The sequence below is a fragment of the Lottia gigantea genome, assembly GCF_000327385.1.
Source record: "Lottia gigantea unplaced genomic scaffold LOTGIsca_19, whole genome shotgun sequence".
NCBI classification, from domain to species: Eukaryota; Metazoa; Mollusca; class Gastropoda; family Lottiidae; genus Lottia; species Lottia gigantea.
Genome location: NW_008708358.1, coordinates 1436527 through 1456627, shown reverse-complemented (window position 1 = coordinate 1456627; position 20101 = coordinate 1436527). Strand labels below are relative to the sequence as shown.

General features: G+C 34.4%; 2 protein-coding genes across 2 annotated transcripts; one reads left to right on the top strand and one right to left on the bottom strand.

Moving 5' to 3' along the window:
* Nucleotides 1-552: 552 nt before the first annotated feature.
* Nucleotides 553-3474, bottom strand: LOTGIDRAFT_114576 (hypothetical protein; the record flags this gene model as incomplete). Its single annotated transcript, XM_009052754.1, has 7 exons — nt 553-690; nt 997-1109; nt 1577-1628; nt 1903-1965; nt 2328-2423; nt 2814-2938; nt 3288-3474. Coding segments are annotated over 7 exons (774 nt in total), but the record flags the coding sequence as incomplete, so codon positions are not given.
* A 10305-nt stretch (nt 3475-13779) lies between these two features.
* On the top strand, nt 13780-20062 carry LOTGIDRAFT_114705 (hypothetical protein; the record flags this gene model as incomplete). The annotated part of the gene is made up of 16 exons (XM_009052753.1): nt 13780-13881; nt 14207-14358; nt 14630-14744; nt 15022-15123; nt 15462-15578; nt 15950-16060; nt 16306-16458; nt 16677-16757; nt 17074-17143; nt 17404-17536; nt 17710-17813; nt 18212-18405; nt 18687-18761; nt 18874-18976; nt 19389-19473; nt 19801-20062. The coding sequence occupies 16 exons, from the start codon at nt 13780-13782 to the stop codon at nt 20060-20062; spliced, it is 1959 nt and encodes a 652-aa protein (XP_009051001.1).
* Nucleotides 20063-20101: the final 39 nt, after the last annotated feature.

The window sequence follows — 20101 nt, the reverse complement described above, 5'->3', positions numbered from 1 at the left end:
TGTTTCTCTCCCGATTCTGTGTATTGGAATGTCTAGTTAAAAGTTGATAGTTGATAGAAAAGGCAAAAGGAATTCTGGAAATATCGTTTTATATAAAATATAACAATTAAAACAAAGTAAAAACAACAGACAATATGCAAACATATGGCCATTGCGGAACTTCAAGGCCTACAGTTACACACGATTAAAAATATTGCGTTAAGATCAAATATCTGGGTTGATATCTTATAAAACCTTCCAATAACCAACCTTCCTTTGACCAGTATCTCACTTATATAATCAGCCCATTGGAATAAAGACCGAACTGGGTTAATGTAATGTTCAGTGATGAAGATATATTCAGGCTTCCACACGCCTGATAAATGCTGTATAATTGACTTTGGCCAATCTGAAATGCAGGTCTGGTGTTTCTTCTCTGACTACACTCGCCATCAATGGCGCCATCAATGGATTACAGAAAAAAAAAGAAACGAAACACCCAGATCTTCATTTTGGTCTTTAGAGGGACTACCCGAAAGTCCCCATGTTAGAATATTCTCTAATACTTTTCGTTCAATACTGAAAAGAGGCCTTGACTTTCCGATCGTTTAAGGGTTGCGTTGGCCGAAAGTTGTCCACCATTGCACCATCGTCCCCGGTTTTAGGGTTGTCACCTTTTGAAAATGTTCTTAATCTTCGGAACTCTTCAATCTGGAGGTAAAAAAATAAAACCTTCATAAACATTGACATAGCATAGTTACAAGTGATGAGTAAGTCAAATCAATTGAAATGACCTCTAGTGATGATTAATGGCGATGACATGCACTGAATTTTAATTTGGCACCATTATCCTATCAATAACTGTATTTAAAATGCGTAGAGGCGGGATTGCGATCTATACGTTTTTAGGGAAGCTTTTTTGTGGTGGCTACAGAGCATTCCGTAGCATTCTCCTAAAATTGGACTTCTATGTCTATACTTTCGATCTGAAAAATGAAGTAAGTGTTCATATCTGACCTGGGCGTGAGATACCATTAACGGGTACCGTAATAAAATCCACTGCACGTTTTCAGAACATGGAGGTGACGTCACAGATCCCTCATACGTCCAGTAATCTCTCAATAATGGATCTGAAATGAATAAGATAAGGGGTTGGTATTAACTAAAAGTGTACCACATGCTTATCATTATTGGTTTTAGATGGTGATGAGAACATATGTCCTATAAAGGCATTGACCAAGGTCATAAAGCCAAGCGAGTCTTAAAGGTAAGATAAATTTCAAGCACATAAATTAAATTAAAAATAAATAATATGGGGATTTGCTATCGTGGTTCAATCACAATAGAAAGATGTAATCTTTATGTTATTGTATATTGAAGGTATGAAATAAAGGAGAGAAGAGACAAAATGTTACAATATAAACGAATAAAGTTATTAAAACTTAACAAGGCTGCTTTTTAACTGAATTTGAGTGCACAATGTCACGACGACAAGGGTAGTTACCGATACAAGAACAATCTCTGACATATAGAGCATATGGTGTTCAACAGGCTTGCAGATGGGACAATGGCTGCTTTCTGTGGTCAGTTTCCTTACCTGGCAATAAACATGTTGGATTAAACGCTGAAGTCACTGTTTTCTGTCTTCCCTACAAGAAAAATCAACAATTTATTGTTATTGTCCCATCAGTACTTTAGACGACTTTGCCTATGTCATCGCCTTACCTGACCTGAATCACTGGCAGGACTGGTATCTCAACCGATGCCTGAGCTGAACGTTGCAATTCTATATAGTTAGTGAGTGAACGTCCACCTCACTGAACCACTGCTGCTCTTTGCAATTAGTATGTAATAAAATGTCTCATTTCGAACTCCCCAAAACTCCACTTATTCTCACAAATTCATTGATCATATTTGACCTACCTTATATAACACATCTTCTAAATTATCAGTGATCACTCTTAAAGCAGTGTGCTCTCTGCCAATCTGTTAGAGATCCGATAGAATTGGATTAATACAGTGTTTACTAATATATGAAGGTCGTTCATGTTCATGATCATGATCCGAGATCACATTGATATAGCGATGCAGAAATCATGCAGAGATAGAGAAACAACACCGCCAAAGTTGAGTACATAATGATTGACATGGTACGATGTTAGTAAGAGAGTTCCCACCTCTTGCAAGGAACGGTTATTGGGATATATATCACAAGGAGAGTAATGAATTGGATTCACATAAATCCAAATCGACAAGATCAATATCTATGCAGACAAAATCAACGAAATGAAATATCTAATACGCTCACACTAGAACATTATTATTCTAAAAGGACAAATTAAGCTTACCTGCGTAAAAAGGGAAACTATAACAATACCATGTGGACTCCCTAAGGCTTCTTCAATGCTTGAATATTTTGTAGCGTTCCAGTGTACTATCTGAACCTGAAATGAAAAGGTTTTGTGGAAACTTCATTGGAAACATATTCATCGGAAGCTGCAAAGCCTCAGAAATGTTCGATTTCCCGAACACTCGACATCACATCTCTTTTTGAGAGTCCACTTATCTAAGATATATGTTTCTCCGATACGGAAATACAAACATTAGCAAGCCGGGGATAATTTTGAACCAATCTGTAACTAATCAAATTTAGTACCGGTTTCTTGATAAGCCCATCAGTTAAAGATGTTCGTTTCTAGGAAACATTAGGTGAGGGGTCCCTATTCGTCCACACTGTAAAATGATACAAAAATGGAAAGTGACCTGTCTCTTTTTTGGAGGGTGGAAGGAGGAGGGCATTCTTCACCCCGTAGACACGCCTCTTGTAAACTTACCTCCATCGGAAAAGCTTTACCATTAACTGTATGTTCAGAACCCCGAGTATTATCTCGACCCCAATGGAATCTAATTTCAGCCAGTTCATATTCGTTATCTGGTAGTAGAGGACCTCCTGTTAATACTGTGGAAAAAAATATCGTCAACTTATTTCATTAGAACTATAGTAATGAAAGAGAAAGAGACCTGTCTGTCAGGAACACCAAGTCACATTTTACCACTGTGTTTGTCATTCCTTTTACAAGAATCAACATCTTAACTGCAGCTCTTGTTATTTTGACTCTTACAAAGTGATACTGGCAGGGGGCAAGAATAGAGGTCCATTTACAGTATCGAAGAAATCAATATTATGCAATGTATTATCATTAGAAATATTATAGTCAGATTTAGATACAAGCTTCAGATTTTTTTTAATAGTATTTGGGAATTCATAGTCGTTTCTAAAATAAGGAAAAAAATTGGTTGTTACTCACCATGTTTGACTCTAGGAAAGACAGCTAATGTATGACCATTGTTTAAAATATCAGTTTCTCTGCTAATGCAATAGTTAAACATTAAACTGTTCTTCTCTAAATCTGAATCAGTGACAGCATCTTGTGAGACCAGGTTGACGGGTGATTGACAAGATCCGGTAGCCTCGGGAAATAATGTCCCCCATTCATGACAACCTAGAATCAGAAAGATTTAAAAATCATATAAAATTATGGATATTGATAAATCCATTATAGAGGCAAAAAGGGCTTCTTTCAAGACGATTTGGAGATTGTCCTCAAATTAATGAAAACTATACACCAAAATCTAGAATCAGCAAGGTTTAACAGTCATGTAAAACAAACGAATATTGGTAAAAACCCTTCAATCGTATTCAGATTTCAACATGAAACGTGTAGAATAAGCAGCATACGATTAAGGAGGACGTCATTGAAGGAAAAGAGAAGATAACACTGTGGTCTAAAACCACATGTTGTAGTATTTTAACTATGATCCGATTTAAATCTATATTTTATTACCAATGAGAATAAGAAAACCGACCAATATAACATTCAGAACAACAATCCAAGAGTTTAAAATGATTTTCCCACTGGTCCGTTTAGAAATAAAACGACATATACTAATCCAAACTACAATATAAGAGTTTGAAATCCAGGAGAATCTTAAATGCATAAGAATTCATGACAGATATCAAAGACATAAACCAAAAATCAAAATGGTGTACATAGCATCGTGAAAGAAAAATATTTACCTAGATATGAAATAGATTGTTGTACATCCATTATACAGGGCTAGTTAATGCAAGTCATGAGTGGGCTACTGAACACAGTGAAGTATATTGATATCGGAAACAACCGGGTCTGATCTGATACTATTGGAATGTGATATAACTTACTACATAAATTCAATAGATAATTATTATCAGAATCCGTCAAGAAATAACAATTAACTGATTGTTACATCAAACCTTTTACTCTCATCGTTTATTGAGTATTATTGAGTCCCCTTTATGACAACATTACTGTGAGGGTTTTGTCTCTGACCCAATACCACTAGATTTCCTTTATACATTGAAGGTTTTGTGGAATCATCGCACGAACCCATGTGATCACGTTTTGAGTTTGTGTTTGAGTTTGAACTTGAGTTTGAATTACGCTGGCGTACTCATGAAATCGCAAGTACCATAATTATTATATTCCAGTTGGAAATAGGTCAATGTCTTTTATAAAGCAGAACCTTCCGACACCCATATAACTCAAACGGTTCCAAATATCGGTCCGGAGACTGCTCTGACACCTGGGCCATAAAAAAAACAGACAATTTAAAGGATAGATCATTTTCATTCATTCTGGTACAAAAACTTTTACCTTGAATGCCATTAGGGTACATGGTACATAAAAATGACATGGATTAGATATTATTGGGTGGCAATTCAACTTTATTCAACACCTTTTTTCTGTATTTTCTGTAAACAACTACATTGTACAATAGCATACATGTATTAGATTATATTCGGAAAAAAGATAACGTGATGAGATTTGAATCATTGCCAATTGCAGCTTCTATGTATATAAATGCATCAGGAGTTTAGTCAATATTAGAGCTGCTATCAGTAAATGATCTAACAACTTAACTTAGGGCAGAAAAAGCTAGTTTTCATATTCCCATGTATAAATAGTCGTTAAATGTATTATACCGTGAAATATATGAAATGTTAACATCTATTATTTATAAAGCAACTCATGTATATTATACAGAAATAAATATATACAAAATACCTATCGACGTTATGTTATGGTGCGAATCTGTAATATTAACAGAGATAGAGGGGAAGGGGGGAAGGGGGTAGTAGAGAGCGAGAGGGCGAAGGAAAAATCCTTCGAAAGATCTATGAGATAGTTATCAAGTGAGCTGGCGAGTAATGGATAAGACAAAGGCAAAAGCAATGACAAAGGAAAGGAAAGGAAAGGAAAGGAAAGGAAAGGAAAGGGAAGGGAAAGGGAAGGGAAAGGGAAAGCAAAGCAAAGCAAAGCAAGGCAAGGCAAGGCAAGGCAAGGCCAAGTAAGGCAAGGCAAGGCAAGGTAGAGAGAGACCAGGCAAAGCAGGACAAGGCCAGGCAAGGCAGGGACCTTGCTATTAAATATGACTGATGTATGTGACGAAGAAAGGTCTTACTAAATTCAGTTACCGTGTATACTGGGAAAACGGCATTTTAAAAGGAAACATAGATATATAGCACAGGTATAGAGATCTAAGGAGAGAATGGCAAACTCAATGATTTGTGCATATGTTGAATGTTTGTGATATTACAAAGTGCAGAATCGCAATCATAAATTTATCACATAATGTCAGAAAGGCTTTACTTGTGTATATATATTACTATGGCGGTAACTGTTTAACAGTATGACATGAATTAACGTAGACTATAAGAGAAAATGCAAAAAATCTGATATCGATTGTGCACATGTGTTAGTTATTTATGCTGGTATATATGCTCCTTGCTTTAATATATATAGTTGATAAAGCCTTAGATTGTTAATTCTTATGCAAAAAAAAAGTCATTGCCAATAAGAACTGTTATAGAACTTTGGGGTGGGGGGATGGAAAGGTATTTCTGAATGGGATTGGAGGTGGTGGTTATTTCAATGGTTTTTAAGGGTGGGGGGGCGGGGGGGGGGGGGTGCAATACAGTACTAAGAGCATGGGTCAATGGTTCAATGGGTCAGGAAAACAGGTTGTCTGTTCAAACTACATATTAAACGAAAGGGCCTCAAATTACCGAGGATATTTTAAAGGTTGAAGACTGTATATTGATATATAATAGGGGGATATATAATTTCAGAGAATTATAATTCTATGTGTATTAGTCACGCTTCCTTGAAAAATGACTTATATATTTTGGGCGAATATTTAAATTTATGCCCCTTTTATGTCCTTCCGTGTGCGATTCATAAACTTTATACTTAATACAAGGAAATGAAACATAAAAGAACAATATTGCCTTAATTTGATCAACTGAAATGAAATGAAATGGCCATGTATTCTCGAAACGATCCTAGCGCTAGGATGTCCTAGAATCAATGTTAGAAGATAACAACCTGGGACATCCTAGCGCTAAGATTGTGTAGAGAATAAGTGGCATGGAGTTGTATATCCTACATTTTGTACACCTGTTTTTTGGATGAGGACAGGGAATGCCACATGGTGTACAATGAGGGGAAATTTGCTAGAACAGTGACATTGGCTTACTCTTTTTCGATCCCAAATGTATTGAAGTCTTTAACGTATAGCCTGTAGCGCCCTGGTTTTCGGTGAATTGTAACTTGATCAGCTGAACGTGGGTTTGTGGTAAACATTGACATATTTGACAGCATGAATGCATATACCTGGAATTTCATGTGGATCAACCATCCATCGGGAGTTAAAAGCTCACCTAAGAATCACAGCCAACGCCTTGTTTCAATACTAGCCTACAATCAATGGTTATATAGCTTACAGAATACAGAACCAATAAATCTATCTTACCATCTAATGAGCTAACATTTTTATCTCGTAATAAAAGGCCACGGTTGGATTTCAAAGAACTCTTCCATTTCTGAGAGGCAAGCTTCTGCATAGTCCCGGACACCTGTTACACTGTTTGTGTCGCAACGATAACTGTTATAATAATAATGTACGTATTAATTAGTACCTATTGACAGTGACAAACTTTCTAATAGTCGAGATTATCAAGTCGAGATTACTTGTCATATTAGTATGTGATAATCAAGACATCAAATCAATTACCGAAATCGGCTTACAAGCTATGGGTGTAAATGAGTGTAAATTGAAAGTATGTGGCGGTTAGGGGAGGGGAGATTATAACTAAGAACGTATTCAAAAACTCATAACATTTCAAGCGCTTTTTAATAATTATGGATTTATCTGATAATAATGCAGGTAATTTGTTGTAGAGTTATGACACTTTGAAAGTCCACTGATGAATATAGACATGTACTCTCATTAGCCAAGTTTGAGAATTTAAATTTAACATAATTTTAAGAGGTAGAATTCCTTTAAGTAGTCTTTTAAATTTTTCAGATTTTGCTTCGATTTTGATTTCGAAATAAGACAATCGTAGGGCACTCTAAAATCACACTAGCTCGTACGGAGACCATAATATGTTTAACCTATGTAAAGAGATATAGAAGTAATATGAAATGCCAATTAAATCTATTATTAATAATACTGGTAATAACTCTTTGTTTATCTTGAACATTACTGATAAATACGTTGCTATAGTAACAAATATTGACAATAATACAGATTTTACTGTTTTAACTATTTAAATAGATGAGTGAAATTATAGTTTCGTGACGTTTAATATTGATATTTTGAAAGAAAATTATTTAGGCCGATGTTTGTTATATGACGCATAATTGTCCGACTTTTGTCCTCCGTATTTCTAAATCTATCTATACGCATCATTATTTCAGACATGACTGAAGCATTCATACAATCAGACATAGTCTGAACATTTGTTAGTTTGAACAATCATACAAAGGCGGAACATTTTTATAAAGACATGAAATGTATGGTAGGCGGAATGGCTTTTTATTCAATGTTCTTCATTGCTATTTCTTATTTGTTAGTTCTAAATTCTTATCTCTTAATTTGCACGCTTAATTCAACATTTGTCATTGAAAATTGGCATTTGTATACAAAAATCATAATTTGTACTGAAAATGAACATACTTCGATAAACATTCGGTTTTCCAATTATTGAATTAATAGAATTCTTGCCAAGAATATCCTCACATATAAATCTACAAATACAAATTTTCAATGACAAATGTTCAATTAAGCGTGCAAATTAAGAGATAGCAATGAAAAACATTGAATAAAAAGTCATTCCGCCTTCCATAGGAATCAGTACACAGATAATTTCTGAACACCATAACAAAGGTATCATCTGAACATCAGTGCAAAGACATGGTCTTAACATCAGTACAAGGTATGGTCTTAACATCAGTACCAAGATATGGTCTTAACATCAGTACAAAGATGTGGCATTAACATCAGTACAAAGATATGGTCTTAACATCAGTACAAAGATATGGTCTTAACATCAGTACAAAGATATGGTCTTAACATCAGTACAAAGATGTGGTCTTAACATCAGTACAAAGATATGGTCTTAACATCAGTACAAAGATATGGTCTTAACATCAGTGCAAATATATGGTCTTAACATCAGTACAAAGACATGGTCTTAACATCAGTGCAAAGATATGGTCTTAACATCAGTACAAAGATATGGTCTTAACATCAGTACAAAGACATGGTCTTAACATCAGTGCGAAGATATGGTCTTAACATCAGTACAAAGATATGGTCTTAACATCAGTACAAAGATATGGTCTTAACATCAGTGCGAAGATATGGTCTTAACATCAGTACAAAGATATGGTCTGAATATTATAACAAAGACATGGTCTGAACATTGTAACAAAGACACGATATGAACACAAATACAATGACATGAACTGAACATTAGTATATGACATGATCTGAACATCGATACAAAGATGTATAGTCCGGTCATTTATTATTATTATTATCTGAACATTTGACAGATACATGATCTAAATTTCAGCACAAAGACGTGTTATTATGGACAAAGACATGATTTGAACATCAGTATAAAGATATGGTCTGAACATTTGGACAATACGAATAGGCCTACATGATCTGAACATTTGTTCAAGACATGATGTGAACATTTGTTCAAGACATGATCTGAACATTTGTTCAAGACATGATGTGAACATTTGTTCAAGATATGATGTGAACATTTGTTCACAGACATGATCTGAACATTTCTTCAAAGACATGGACAGAACAATGTATAAGATTACAATGTACTTACGATTATACATAAATCCTTTAAGAAGATCTTTAATCTTCACCGTTCTGGCATTACAACTCATGTCTTCTGCTTTCTGACAAGTTATATCCGACCTGGATCGACACAGCTTCTTTATTCTCACGATACGTGTCCGCTCTGGAAGAGATTGTAGAAGACGGTGGTTCATTTTGTATCCGATGGCGATATTTGGTTTGGGAGAGACGTTAGTCCTTGGTGGGATCATCTTTTAACGTTTTTAGCAAAAGATGTTCACTTGGAAGGTTGTCGTAGTATACAGATGTTTAAGTACAGAAATGTCCCGTTTTCCAAATGATTTAGTACGGATTATAAAGATTAGCGACACCAGGCCTGCTAATTAATCATTAGCTAAATAGAGCGCATTTCAAGGACACTGATAGAATTGTGAAAAACTTGATAATTAGACCAAATTGAAATGCAGGTTCCCCCCTCGAAAACTGGTCTTAATTGTTGTTGTTGTTGACGCGTTAGCACGTGCACCTTTGGTCACATGGACAGTCAGCTAACTTTGTTGGGTTGGTTCGATTTGCTGTTCTGTTTCGTTTTCGTCTGGAAATTTGAATGTGACACTCATGCTGTATTCGTTTCCACTCCAATAAATGCAGAGATGGTGCGATATCATGATAAACCCTATCTTCACAATAGTCAATGTATTTCAAACTTCGTCTTATAACTTGCCTGCAATAGCCACCTTTTTGGAGTTCGTAATACCTTGACCATAGTGAAGATGGAGAAACCCTGGCCATTATAGCCCCTGATTTCATGTGTATACTAGATCAATCAGCATCATGATCATAACTATGGTATTTAACCCCAGGACCACTTTAAGAAAAAATAGACCATGGACCGCAATTGATTACCTCTTAGAACGGCTCCAGTGGTACCTGAACTGTTTCTGTAATGCTGAATCTGTTGTTGCAAATGGAATTCGCAATAGCTTATACATATTTAATATTCAAAGTGACCTTGCTTAAAATGTTTCAAATCTTTAATGGTTTACTTTAAGTCACTTTTGATCACACAAGTATAGCAGTAAATGGACTATGGATGATAACTTTGGTACAGATGCAGTTGGAATGAAACTATGCTCTGCCACAACGTTTCCAAAACGAGCCATATGCCTTAACTTACCTTATGCATCAATTACACAGCATATTTCCTCTATTGCATTACTAATCTTATCTCCAACGGTTATTCGTGAACAGAATATAATAAGGGGGAACTTTATCAAGTGTGGGATTTTAAAGAGATGGTCGCTTCGCTTCGCCTAGTGGTGTTCAAAAGCATCGTCTACTTAACGAGAAAGGAACCAAGATCAGATCAATGGCAAAGTCTGCGACTTGATGTCTATTTTGTTAGAAATATTTGCACAACCAGTGCTCTAAAGACTCTTCCAATTCGAAACCACAACCTTTTTTTACACAAACATTATGTAATATGGGGTAAGCCAATTTTAAGTACACCCACTATACGGATTGAGATAAAGATGACCCCAATTTCACTATCACTAATCCAAATACTATGTCAACAAACCCCCATTTCTAATTTCTATGAAAATCTTAAATTTATTGACTTATTGTTGACACTGATATCAACACTATTAGTGTGGGTGAAAATATAGGCGAGGGAGCCCTAAATCAAAGAGCCCTAAATCAAATGAGTAATAGTATTATAGCGTATATTTCATGGTGTCCAAAATACTCTAGTGACACTCTTTTACTAGCTCTGCCCAATAGAACTGAGAGGTTGTGTACCACCGCCCCGCACTCTACGCTTAGGTCTGGGTAGTCCTGATATCAAAATATGATGGGTGATACCCAGTACAATTGAGCCTCACTAAACTGTCTTGTCAAATTAGCAAGTAGATAATACTTAGTTGATCAAGTTGAAACTCGGAAGCTGTAGGCCTACGCGATTGAAGATTTCAGTGGTACATACCCTTTTCAGGACCTTGCATGACGAGTGATTCCTGAAAATGAATAAATAAATGCAACTCTTACCCTGAAAGTCTGACAGTTTGATCCTCAAACTTTCAATTATTTTTGCTCAATTAAAATTTGAAAATAATTTTAAAACCACAGTATGTCAGATTGTTATCCTCAACAAATCAACTTTTAGCTATGGCCTACACTGAAGATACATGAATGAATGGATTGGATGCATTTAACTTGCTGGATCCGATACATGATATCTTTGAACAGACAGTGGGTAAGATTATTTGAGTTTTCTGATATCGAGACAAATCCATGCATAACTTACGAATGTCTGCTTTGCAATTCTTTTTTGTATATTTTATTTAAAAAAATATATGTTCCGTATATTTTGAAAACAAAGAGACGGCGCAGTTCATACGCTACGTTGCGTTATATTTAATTTTTGGAAATCTACCCATCGTGCCCAAACCACATCCCCTTTCGTCATACTTCCTCAAGGTTAATAAGACCATGCCAAAACCCGTATTCGGGATTACCCTCCTACGAAAACAGATTACAGTGTCTGTGCCTGTACATGTGCCTGTGTTAAATTCCGGTATACTGTGAGTTTAAAATAAATATCTTAAATTTAAAAAGGTTACTTGCTCATTATTTGGATGCTATTCAAAACATATATAAACAATCGAGAGTTTAATTACATTTTAACTATCAATAATATCAAATTAATAATTTTTTAATTTCGCGAAAACAAAGCATTAAAGAGCAGCTTCGTGCACTTTCATAATAGTTTTTTTTATGAATTATATAAATAAAAAAATCGTTTGTACTCGGTTTATTTATTCTGATCTAAGTCATTATTTAAAAGATTTATGATATAGTAAAGCGGAACTTTTATTGTAGGCTGATATTCTGTGGTAATTTGCTTTTATATTAAGCATTTAATGTTTTCTATTATGTTGATAATTAACAATTATTGTTATGTACAATTTGACCTGATATGAACCTTGTGAGCGGACTATGGTGTATCATGTACAGTATTTTTTTTATCTTTAAGACAAATTTGTTCCAATGCTCTGCATCTGTAGCCTAATTCCATCGAGCTCTAGAGATTGCATACATTTTTCTACTCTAAATATGCTATATAAGAAGACAGTCGAATTTTGTGATACGAAATAAAAGATTTTTGGTGTCGTCTGATTATTCCTATCGTCGAATGGTTATCTCCCTTGAATTTGGTTTCCTCTCGTAAAGATTGAAATAGTGTAATGTAAATAATGAATTATAGTCGATAAAGGAAAACAAATTTCCTTCTCTTTTTTTTTATCTGAAATGCTTCATTGAATGATAAGAAAACTGTTCGTATTTCAATGATATTTAACTTTGAAAATATATTTTTGAAACTATAGATAAAATTATAGCATTATGAAAATCATACTAAGATTTTATCGATTAGTTTAGACTTCCTCAAACACGTGTGGAACAAACATGGCGACTGTTTCAGCGAAAAGAAAAGCTCAGACGCTAGAATCTAATAATATTGTACGTAAACTGTCTTAGTTTCTTATTTCTGTTTGCATTTCATAAACAAGAATGTCTAATATTCTAATTTTTAAATTACAAAGCCCATCGTCTTCGTGGATCAGTGTGTAAACAACATTGTGTCTCATTAAATTAACCCCCACCCCCCTCCTTTCTCATGAACCTCCCTTTTGTTGTTTCTGCGAATCTGATCATTTTCATTATGAGAGTAAGACCAAGGGACTAGGATTTTAAAAATTCAATACATGACAATACCGTAAATCTATCGATTGTACATGATGCTCTGGAAACTCACATTGTGGTATTTTTGCAAGATGTCTACTTCGCCTTTTTTAGTTTTCACAAGATCTTACAGAATTGCAGAGCCGAATTTAGGCCTCAAGACATAAGCCTCTCTTGTGCATTTTGCATTTACCAAGCCTTCAAAACTGTTTCTTGTTGATCTTGCATCTATCAGGCTATTAATCATATTGTTGTTTACAGTTGGATCCTGATGGTGTTGAGCTATTTAAAGATGCCCCTCCAGATTCTGATGAGGACGATGGAGATACAACAGATTCTGATTCCAGTGTGTATTCAGGATTAGAGGATGAACCTGACACTAGCGAGGATGAGGATCAGGAGGAGGATGATGATGAAGATGAAGAAGATGATGACAATGAAGATGATGATGATGATGATGATGATGTTGAAATGGAAGATTCAGAGGTATGAAACTTTTTAGTCTGTCATTTGTGTACTGACTTTTGCATTATTTTATTTTTTTGTCTGATTTTGATTCTGAAAATTGAAGCAGATAGGGGAAATCCAGTTGTTAAAACAATGATTAAGGCAACTGTGAAAGCAGTAGAATATGTGTCAATCAATCAATTATTACATTACAATTCCTTCAGTAAACATTTGATGATATTGCTTTGTTTGAGTCAAAAGATATATTATAATAAATAAATCAGCTTAAAGGCTGGTGTAATGATTTCATTAAATGAGTTTCATTTGTAGGATGAAGAACAGAGTGATAATGATAATGATGATGATTTGTTAAAGAGAAAAAAGAAATCGAAATCTGACTTGACTATGCCATCATCGACAAGCACATTACCTGTTAAAAAGATTGAGAAAGAAAGAAAGATAACTCAGTTGCCTGATGAGTATGAATATGACTCTTCAGATGAGGAGGTAAATATTTCGTTACGTATGTCAACATTTATTTCCCCTTCTTGTAATATTTGAGCCGACTTAGAAAAAGCGTCTAATATTTTGGATAAGACAAAAAATTGATGCTTTGTGTTGGATATCAATTACTACCAATATCTGGCAAAATTTTCGTGTTTGTATTAAATGACTCTTTGTAACAAGCACTATTTGAGTATCTATTGAATGACAAGATTTTTGTTTTGTCTGTGCAAAATCTTTTCTTGCAAATCTCTTAGTGACATTCCTACATTTATTCATAGAAAAAGAACTGAGTTTCTATGTCTTAATACAAAGGTCTGTCTTTCAGGATATCAGGAATACAGTAGGTAATATACCAATGGAATGGTATAGAGATTATGACCATATTGGATATGATGTTGAGGGGAAGAAATTACTGAAACCACAGAAAGGAGATCAACTTGATGAATTTTTAGATAAAATGGAAAATCCAGACTATTGGTGAGTATTGTGCATGAATAGCAATGTTTTAATTTGAGAGTTATGTCTTGATTGATATAATTGTTCACATGTGGTAGATTGGTGATATCTGCATATATACCTGCGATGGCAATGTCATAAACATTTAGTTTTAGTGTAATAACAAGAACCACAAAAATTGGAATGGTGCAAATCAATGCTATCAGTGTGCCTGATACACTGTGAAAGTTAAAAGAACTCTTTACTATCCTTTTAAGTTGACTTATTTTTTTTCTGTATATTTATTTAACAGGAGAACAGTAGATAATAAATCAACAGGACAGAAAGTTCTACTCAGTAAAGAAGATGTCAATATTATTCAAAATATGCAGAAGTTTAAAAACCCTACTGGAAGTAATATGTATGAGGTAGGAAAGCTTTGCGTTCTTTATCAGTTTTACTCTGTAATTTCCACTGCAGTTTAATTACAACAACAAAATGTTTTCACTGTAGAGCGATATAGAAATATTGGAACACAAATCACAAAAACAATTCAATACTGTGGTATTATGAAATTAAACACACTTGTTCATTCTTAATAATTGTTTTTTTTGTTTGCGATATGCTCCTTGTTTCCAAATGATTCCAAATCTTATTAAAACAGAACCTGAAATATATTGTAAGGTTATGTTTGTATTTTTGTAGCCATGGGTAGATTATTTTAGTAACGAAAAGATGATACACCCAATCTCTAATAGACCAGAAACTAAGGCATCGTTTGTACCCTCCAGGTGGGAAATGTTAAAGGTAGGTTAATTTCAATAGTTTGTGTTAATTCAGGCCAACATAGATCTCCAGTGGCTCAGTGAGTTAGACGCTCCAGGGTTCAATCCTGACATGGGTTGAGATAATATTTTTCAACTCCTTTTCCTCTGTCAGTGATGTTTGCAAGAGGGGTGGCTTGGAAAAAGCTTTCAAATGGGACAATGAAAGAAGGCCCTGCATGCTACAGGCTGTTCCCTAAACATTTGGCTTGGGTTTATTCATGGTCACCAGACTTTCATACCATTTGGTCTCCCTCATTGCACACTGCATGACATTGCCTATTGAAGTACATACTATATGTCTGGTCTGACTTATACAAGGTATCACAAATGGTTCATGCGTTGAAGATGGGATGGATGAAACCTTCAAGAGAGAAGACAGTACAGAATGAAGAGGAGGAGAATAAATTTTATATGTTGTGGAAAGATGATCAAGAGGTGAGTCTGAAGTCGGTAGCAAGGTAAAATTTAGGGGTAGGTGGATCTAGTGGGTATTACAGTAAAGAGAATGTTAGACGAAATTTCACTCTGTGACCATCATTTGCTACTAGATCTTAGCATCCTGTATTACTTATCAAAATAAATATCTGACACCAGGTTTTTCTACAAACAATAGAAAATTGACTAACTGAAATAGCATCAGTTTACCTTACAGTCTTGCACACTATGATCTTAATGTTTTCCATACCTCTCCATCTCTTATTGTTTAGTTTATTTAATCTGTGTTGCCTTTTTTGATAACATCTTAGAAATTGACAAGTTGAATATTATACTCATCATTATACTAATATTTTGATGTCCTCTTTCAGTCTGAGATTACCAAACAGTACCGTCAATATATACCAGCACCAAAAGTTAGACTTCCTGGTCACGCTGAATCTTACAATCCTCCTGAAGAATATCTACCTTCAGAAAAACAGGTACCAGCTTAGAATATTTTGAGCCAGTTGAGGAAAGAAAGGCAATGTGGTGTGCAATGTTGTAAATTTCTCCAGCATTAAACCCACTGTTTTTCAAATTCTAGATATATTGAATTGAGATTGTAATAGGTCAAGATTACCTTCAAATAGAATTACTTATTTATATATTCAGTTAAAATTATATCCAATTGAATTACTGCACCTATTCAGAAATAATACTGACTATTCTGTGTTTTTAGGTTGAGAAATTAAAGAAGGAGGCTGCAAGAGGTAAACCTAGATTAATCCCAACCAAATTTTCATCTTTACGACTTGTACCAGCCTACGCCAACTATATTAGAGATAGATTTGAAAGATGTCTAGATTTATATCTTTGTCCACGTCAAAGAAAAGTTCGTGTAAGTAGACGAGCTCCATTGGTGCCTTATTGTTAGATGGGGTGCTAATATTTACTCTGGTCAGACACCATAGTATTAAAATTATTCTAATATGCCAAGTTTGACTTTTGTAGGCATCTTCCTGAATAACTGACTAAGTATTTGACTGAGTTTCAAATATTTGAAATTATTTTAATATATTCCCCACTTATGAACTAATATTTGTGTATTGTTTACAGATGAATGTTAACCCAGAAGATTTGATACCCAAATTACCCAAACCTAGAGATCTACAACCTTTCCCTACTACAGAATCATTGGTAGGTGTTATCTAATCTAACTCTATCTTACTTTCAGCTTGGCAATGACATATTGAACTCTGGTTTGTACAATGTATGTAGAATAAAGAGTATATTTGCTTAAACAGTTGAACAAATGGGACAAAAAGGGACTTGTCTTGCTCTGGTTGGAATTTGAGTTAGTTCAGATTCAAAGACATCAAGTTTGTCCCTTTTTAGATCATTTTGTCAGCTTTGTAAGGTGAATTACTGTTACATGTAAACTTAACTCCATTTACAAGTCTCTTTGACATGTAGCATTTTATAAATATAACAATATATACTATATTTACTGTAGGTATTCAGAGGACATAAGGGTATAGTAAGATGTATTTCACCTGATCCTAAAGGACAGTGGATAGCTTCAGGTAATTATTGTCATCATTTTAAGTCTGTTATTCCAAAAGTATGATTTGAGGCTTTTCTAAACAAAGAGGTGTTAATAATATGCATTCAACTTTGCTTTTGTTAAATATGCTGAAAAACATGACTAGCAAATGATTTAACCCTAGCTAGTCTTCTATTGACACAAATTAGGTCCTGATTATTACGCTGTTTTGTTAAAGGTTATATTTGGGAAACATTTATATATTTTATATTTTGTTGTGTAATGGTTTATAATTTGTAGGTTCTGATGATAAAACAGTAAAGATATGGGAAGTAGCGACAGGTCGTTGTATTAAAACATTTAAACTAGACAGTAAAGTGAAGAGTATAGCCTGGAATCCCAACCCATCTCTTTCTATTATAGTTATTGCTATGTAAGTTTATACTTCCTTATTCCTCTCAAATATCTGTGAAATAAGGGGTTATCAGTGGAGTAGAAAAATCAATGTATTTATCTCTCTGAAGGAACAATATCCCAAATTATTTCCCTAAACCGAAAACATTCAAGGTTTTAAAAGTATAGATGAAATCTTTTTTTTTTTCCCAGAGAAACTTGTTTAATTTTAATAAATCCTGAAGTTGGAGATAAATTATTGTCCAGTAAAACAGATACCTTGATCAGTTCCTTCGAGGAGGTGGAACCACAACCTGGTCCAAGTACTGGTAGGTTAAATTAATTCTTGCTATTTATCTCATGAATATTTGTTTGAAAAATTATCTTAAGTGACACAAATTTGACTTATCAGTACCTCAAACGTGGTAAAAGAATGAGATAATAGGTCACTTTTATGGGAGTTACTCAAATCAATTTTTGGATCGCTAGTTTGTGAGAATTTCTACCATGACAAAAGCCATTACTTTTCATTTTCATTACTTGGTATCCACACGAAGCCAAACAATTAATAAGTCCAATCAAGATATCACCGCATATTCTTCAATGTCACTGATCTTTACCAACTACTATAATACAGTCTAGGGGTGGTGAGTTGTGAGAAGGAGGGGAAAGCCTACCCCTAAACTGTATTCAAAGTTTCATTCTTCTATTTTAGATAAACCAAAAGTATCTGAGTGGAATGTGTATGAAGATAAGGAATATGAAGAAGGATACCGTTTAAAAATACAACATCAGCGAGAAATATCACACGTTACTTGGCATGGCAAGGGAGACTACTTCGCTTCCACTCTACCAAAAGGTGAAAGTAAATCAGTTTTAATACATCAGCTGACTAAACGAAGGTCACAGGTAAGTTGGGCTTGTCGTATTATATGATTTGACAAGATTTATTAATAATTCAGACTATATCAGTTATATATGATGATAATGATTAAAGGAAGCTCACTTCAAGATATAATGTATCTTAAACGCATCTAAATATATCCATCTAACAAAACTAAATTGTAGCCATCAGTAGGATTTTTCAAAATTAAAATCTGAAGACACATCCTCCCAAAATTTAAGCAAAAAAACTTATATTTGAAGGCAATTAGTATTTCTATTATTAGTATTTTGTTATCTAATTTCAGAATCCATTCTCTAAACCAAAAGGATTAGTACAATGTGTTTTATTTCATCCTATCAGACCATTCCTGTTTGTAGCTGTAAGTACCACTGATACATTACTATTTTTACTTGAATTTGATCTTCCTGAAGAGCTGCAGTGACTCCTCTTAGTGAGAAGCTAGATTTTAACTAAGCTTTTTTTTATTGTAGACTCAAAGATATGTACGTATTTATAACTTGATGAAGCAAAGTTTATCTAAGAAGTTGGTAGGAAATTGTCGCTGGATATCAAGTATGGCTGTACATCCTGGAGGTATGTTATTATTAACTTTGTTAGGGATGGTGGGGAGGTACATTATAATTCATTTTGTTATGGTTAGGGCAGGCTGACTTCATTTGGGACTTTTTAAGGGTTGAGATTCCCAATTTGAAAGTGTTCTTGCCACAGGCTTCCAAAAAGAAGCATTGATTTCTTGCATTTTGTCACATTTTTAGCCAAAAATGTATGTAAAACGTGTCTTGAAGTTTCTTAGAACTGAAATAGAGGTACAAACATTTTTTTAGAGTGTAAATATCCTTACTGTAACCCCATTGGTATTATCTCCTTATTTTACTAGCCCCTAATATTATTGACAGTACACCCTATGATTAGGGACTTTATGAAGTTATATCTTGGAGGTTGATTATTATGCTGGGATTGAAATGTGTATTTTATTATATTGTAGGTGATAATGTTATAATCGGAAGTTATGATTCTAAACTATCTTGGTTTGATTTAGATTTATCAACTAAACCTTATCATACACTCAGGTAAGATTCTCTCATGTTTCCCTCATTTCACACTGCATAGAGTTGTCCATCCTCAGAAGTGCAAACAGGAGCAGATGTTGGAACCCTGCTTGTTAGGACACTGTTATAAGTTGGTTACCTTTTTGAATCTTAACCTTGAAGGTCAAACCTTATTGACTAACCTTTATCAAATTCTTTATAATGGACATTTGGTGACGTATTTGAATTTTTTATTTTTAAGAATATCTGTCCGTGTAATTTGTAGATCAAATTCAACTAATTAATGTATCAAAATATGTCAAAATTTCATATGTCCAATATTAAAAATAAAATATTTCTTTGTTTCAGACATCACACTAAAGCCTTACGACAAGTAACGTACCATAAACGCTATCCTCTCTTTGCCTCGGCTTCTGATGACCTGTCAGTTATAATCTGTCATGGAATGGTGTACAGTGATTTATTACAGAACCCTCTCATAGTTCCAGTTAAAATATTACGTGGACATAAAGCTGCTAAAGGTCTGGGTGTTCTAGACTGTCAGTTCCATCCTTCACAGCCTTGGATATTTACTGCTGGATCCGATTCTACCATCAGGCTCTTTACTTGATGTGGAATTTTCAAATATAAGTTTACAATTTAACTATCA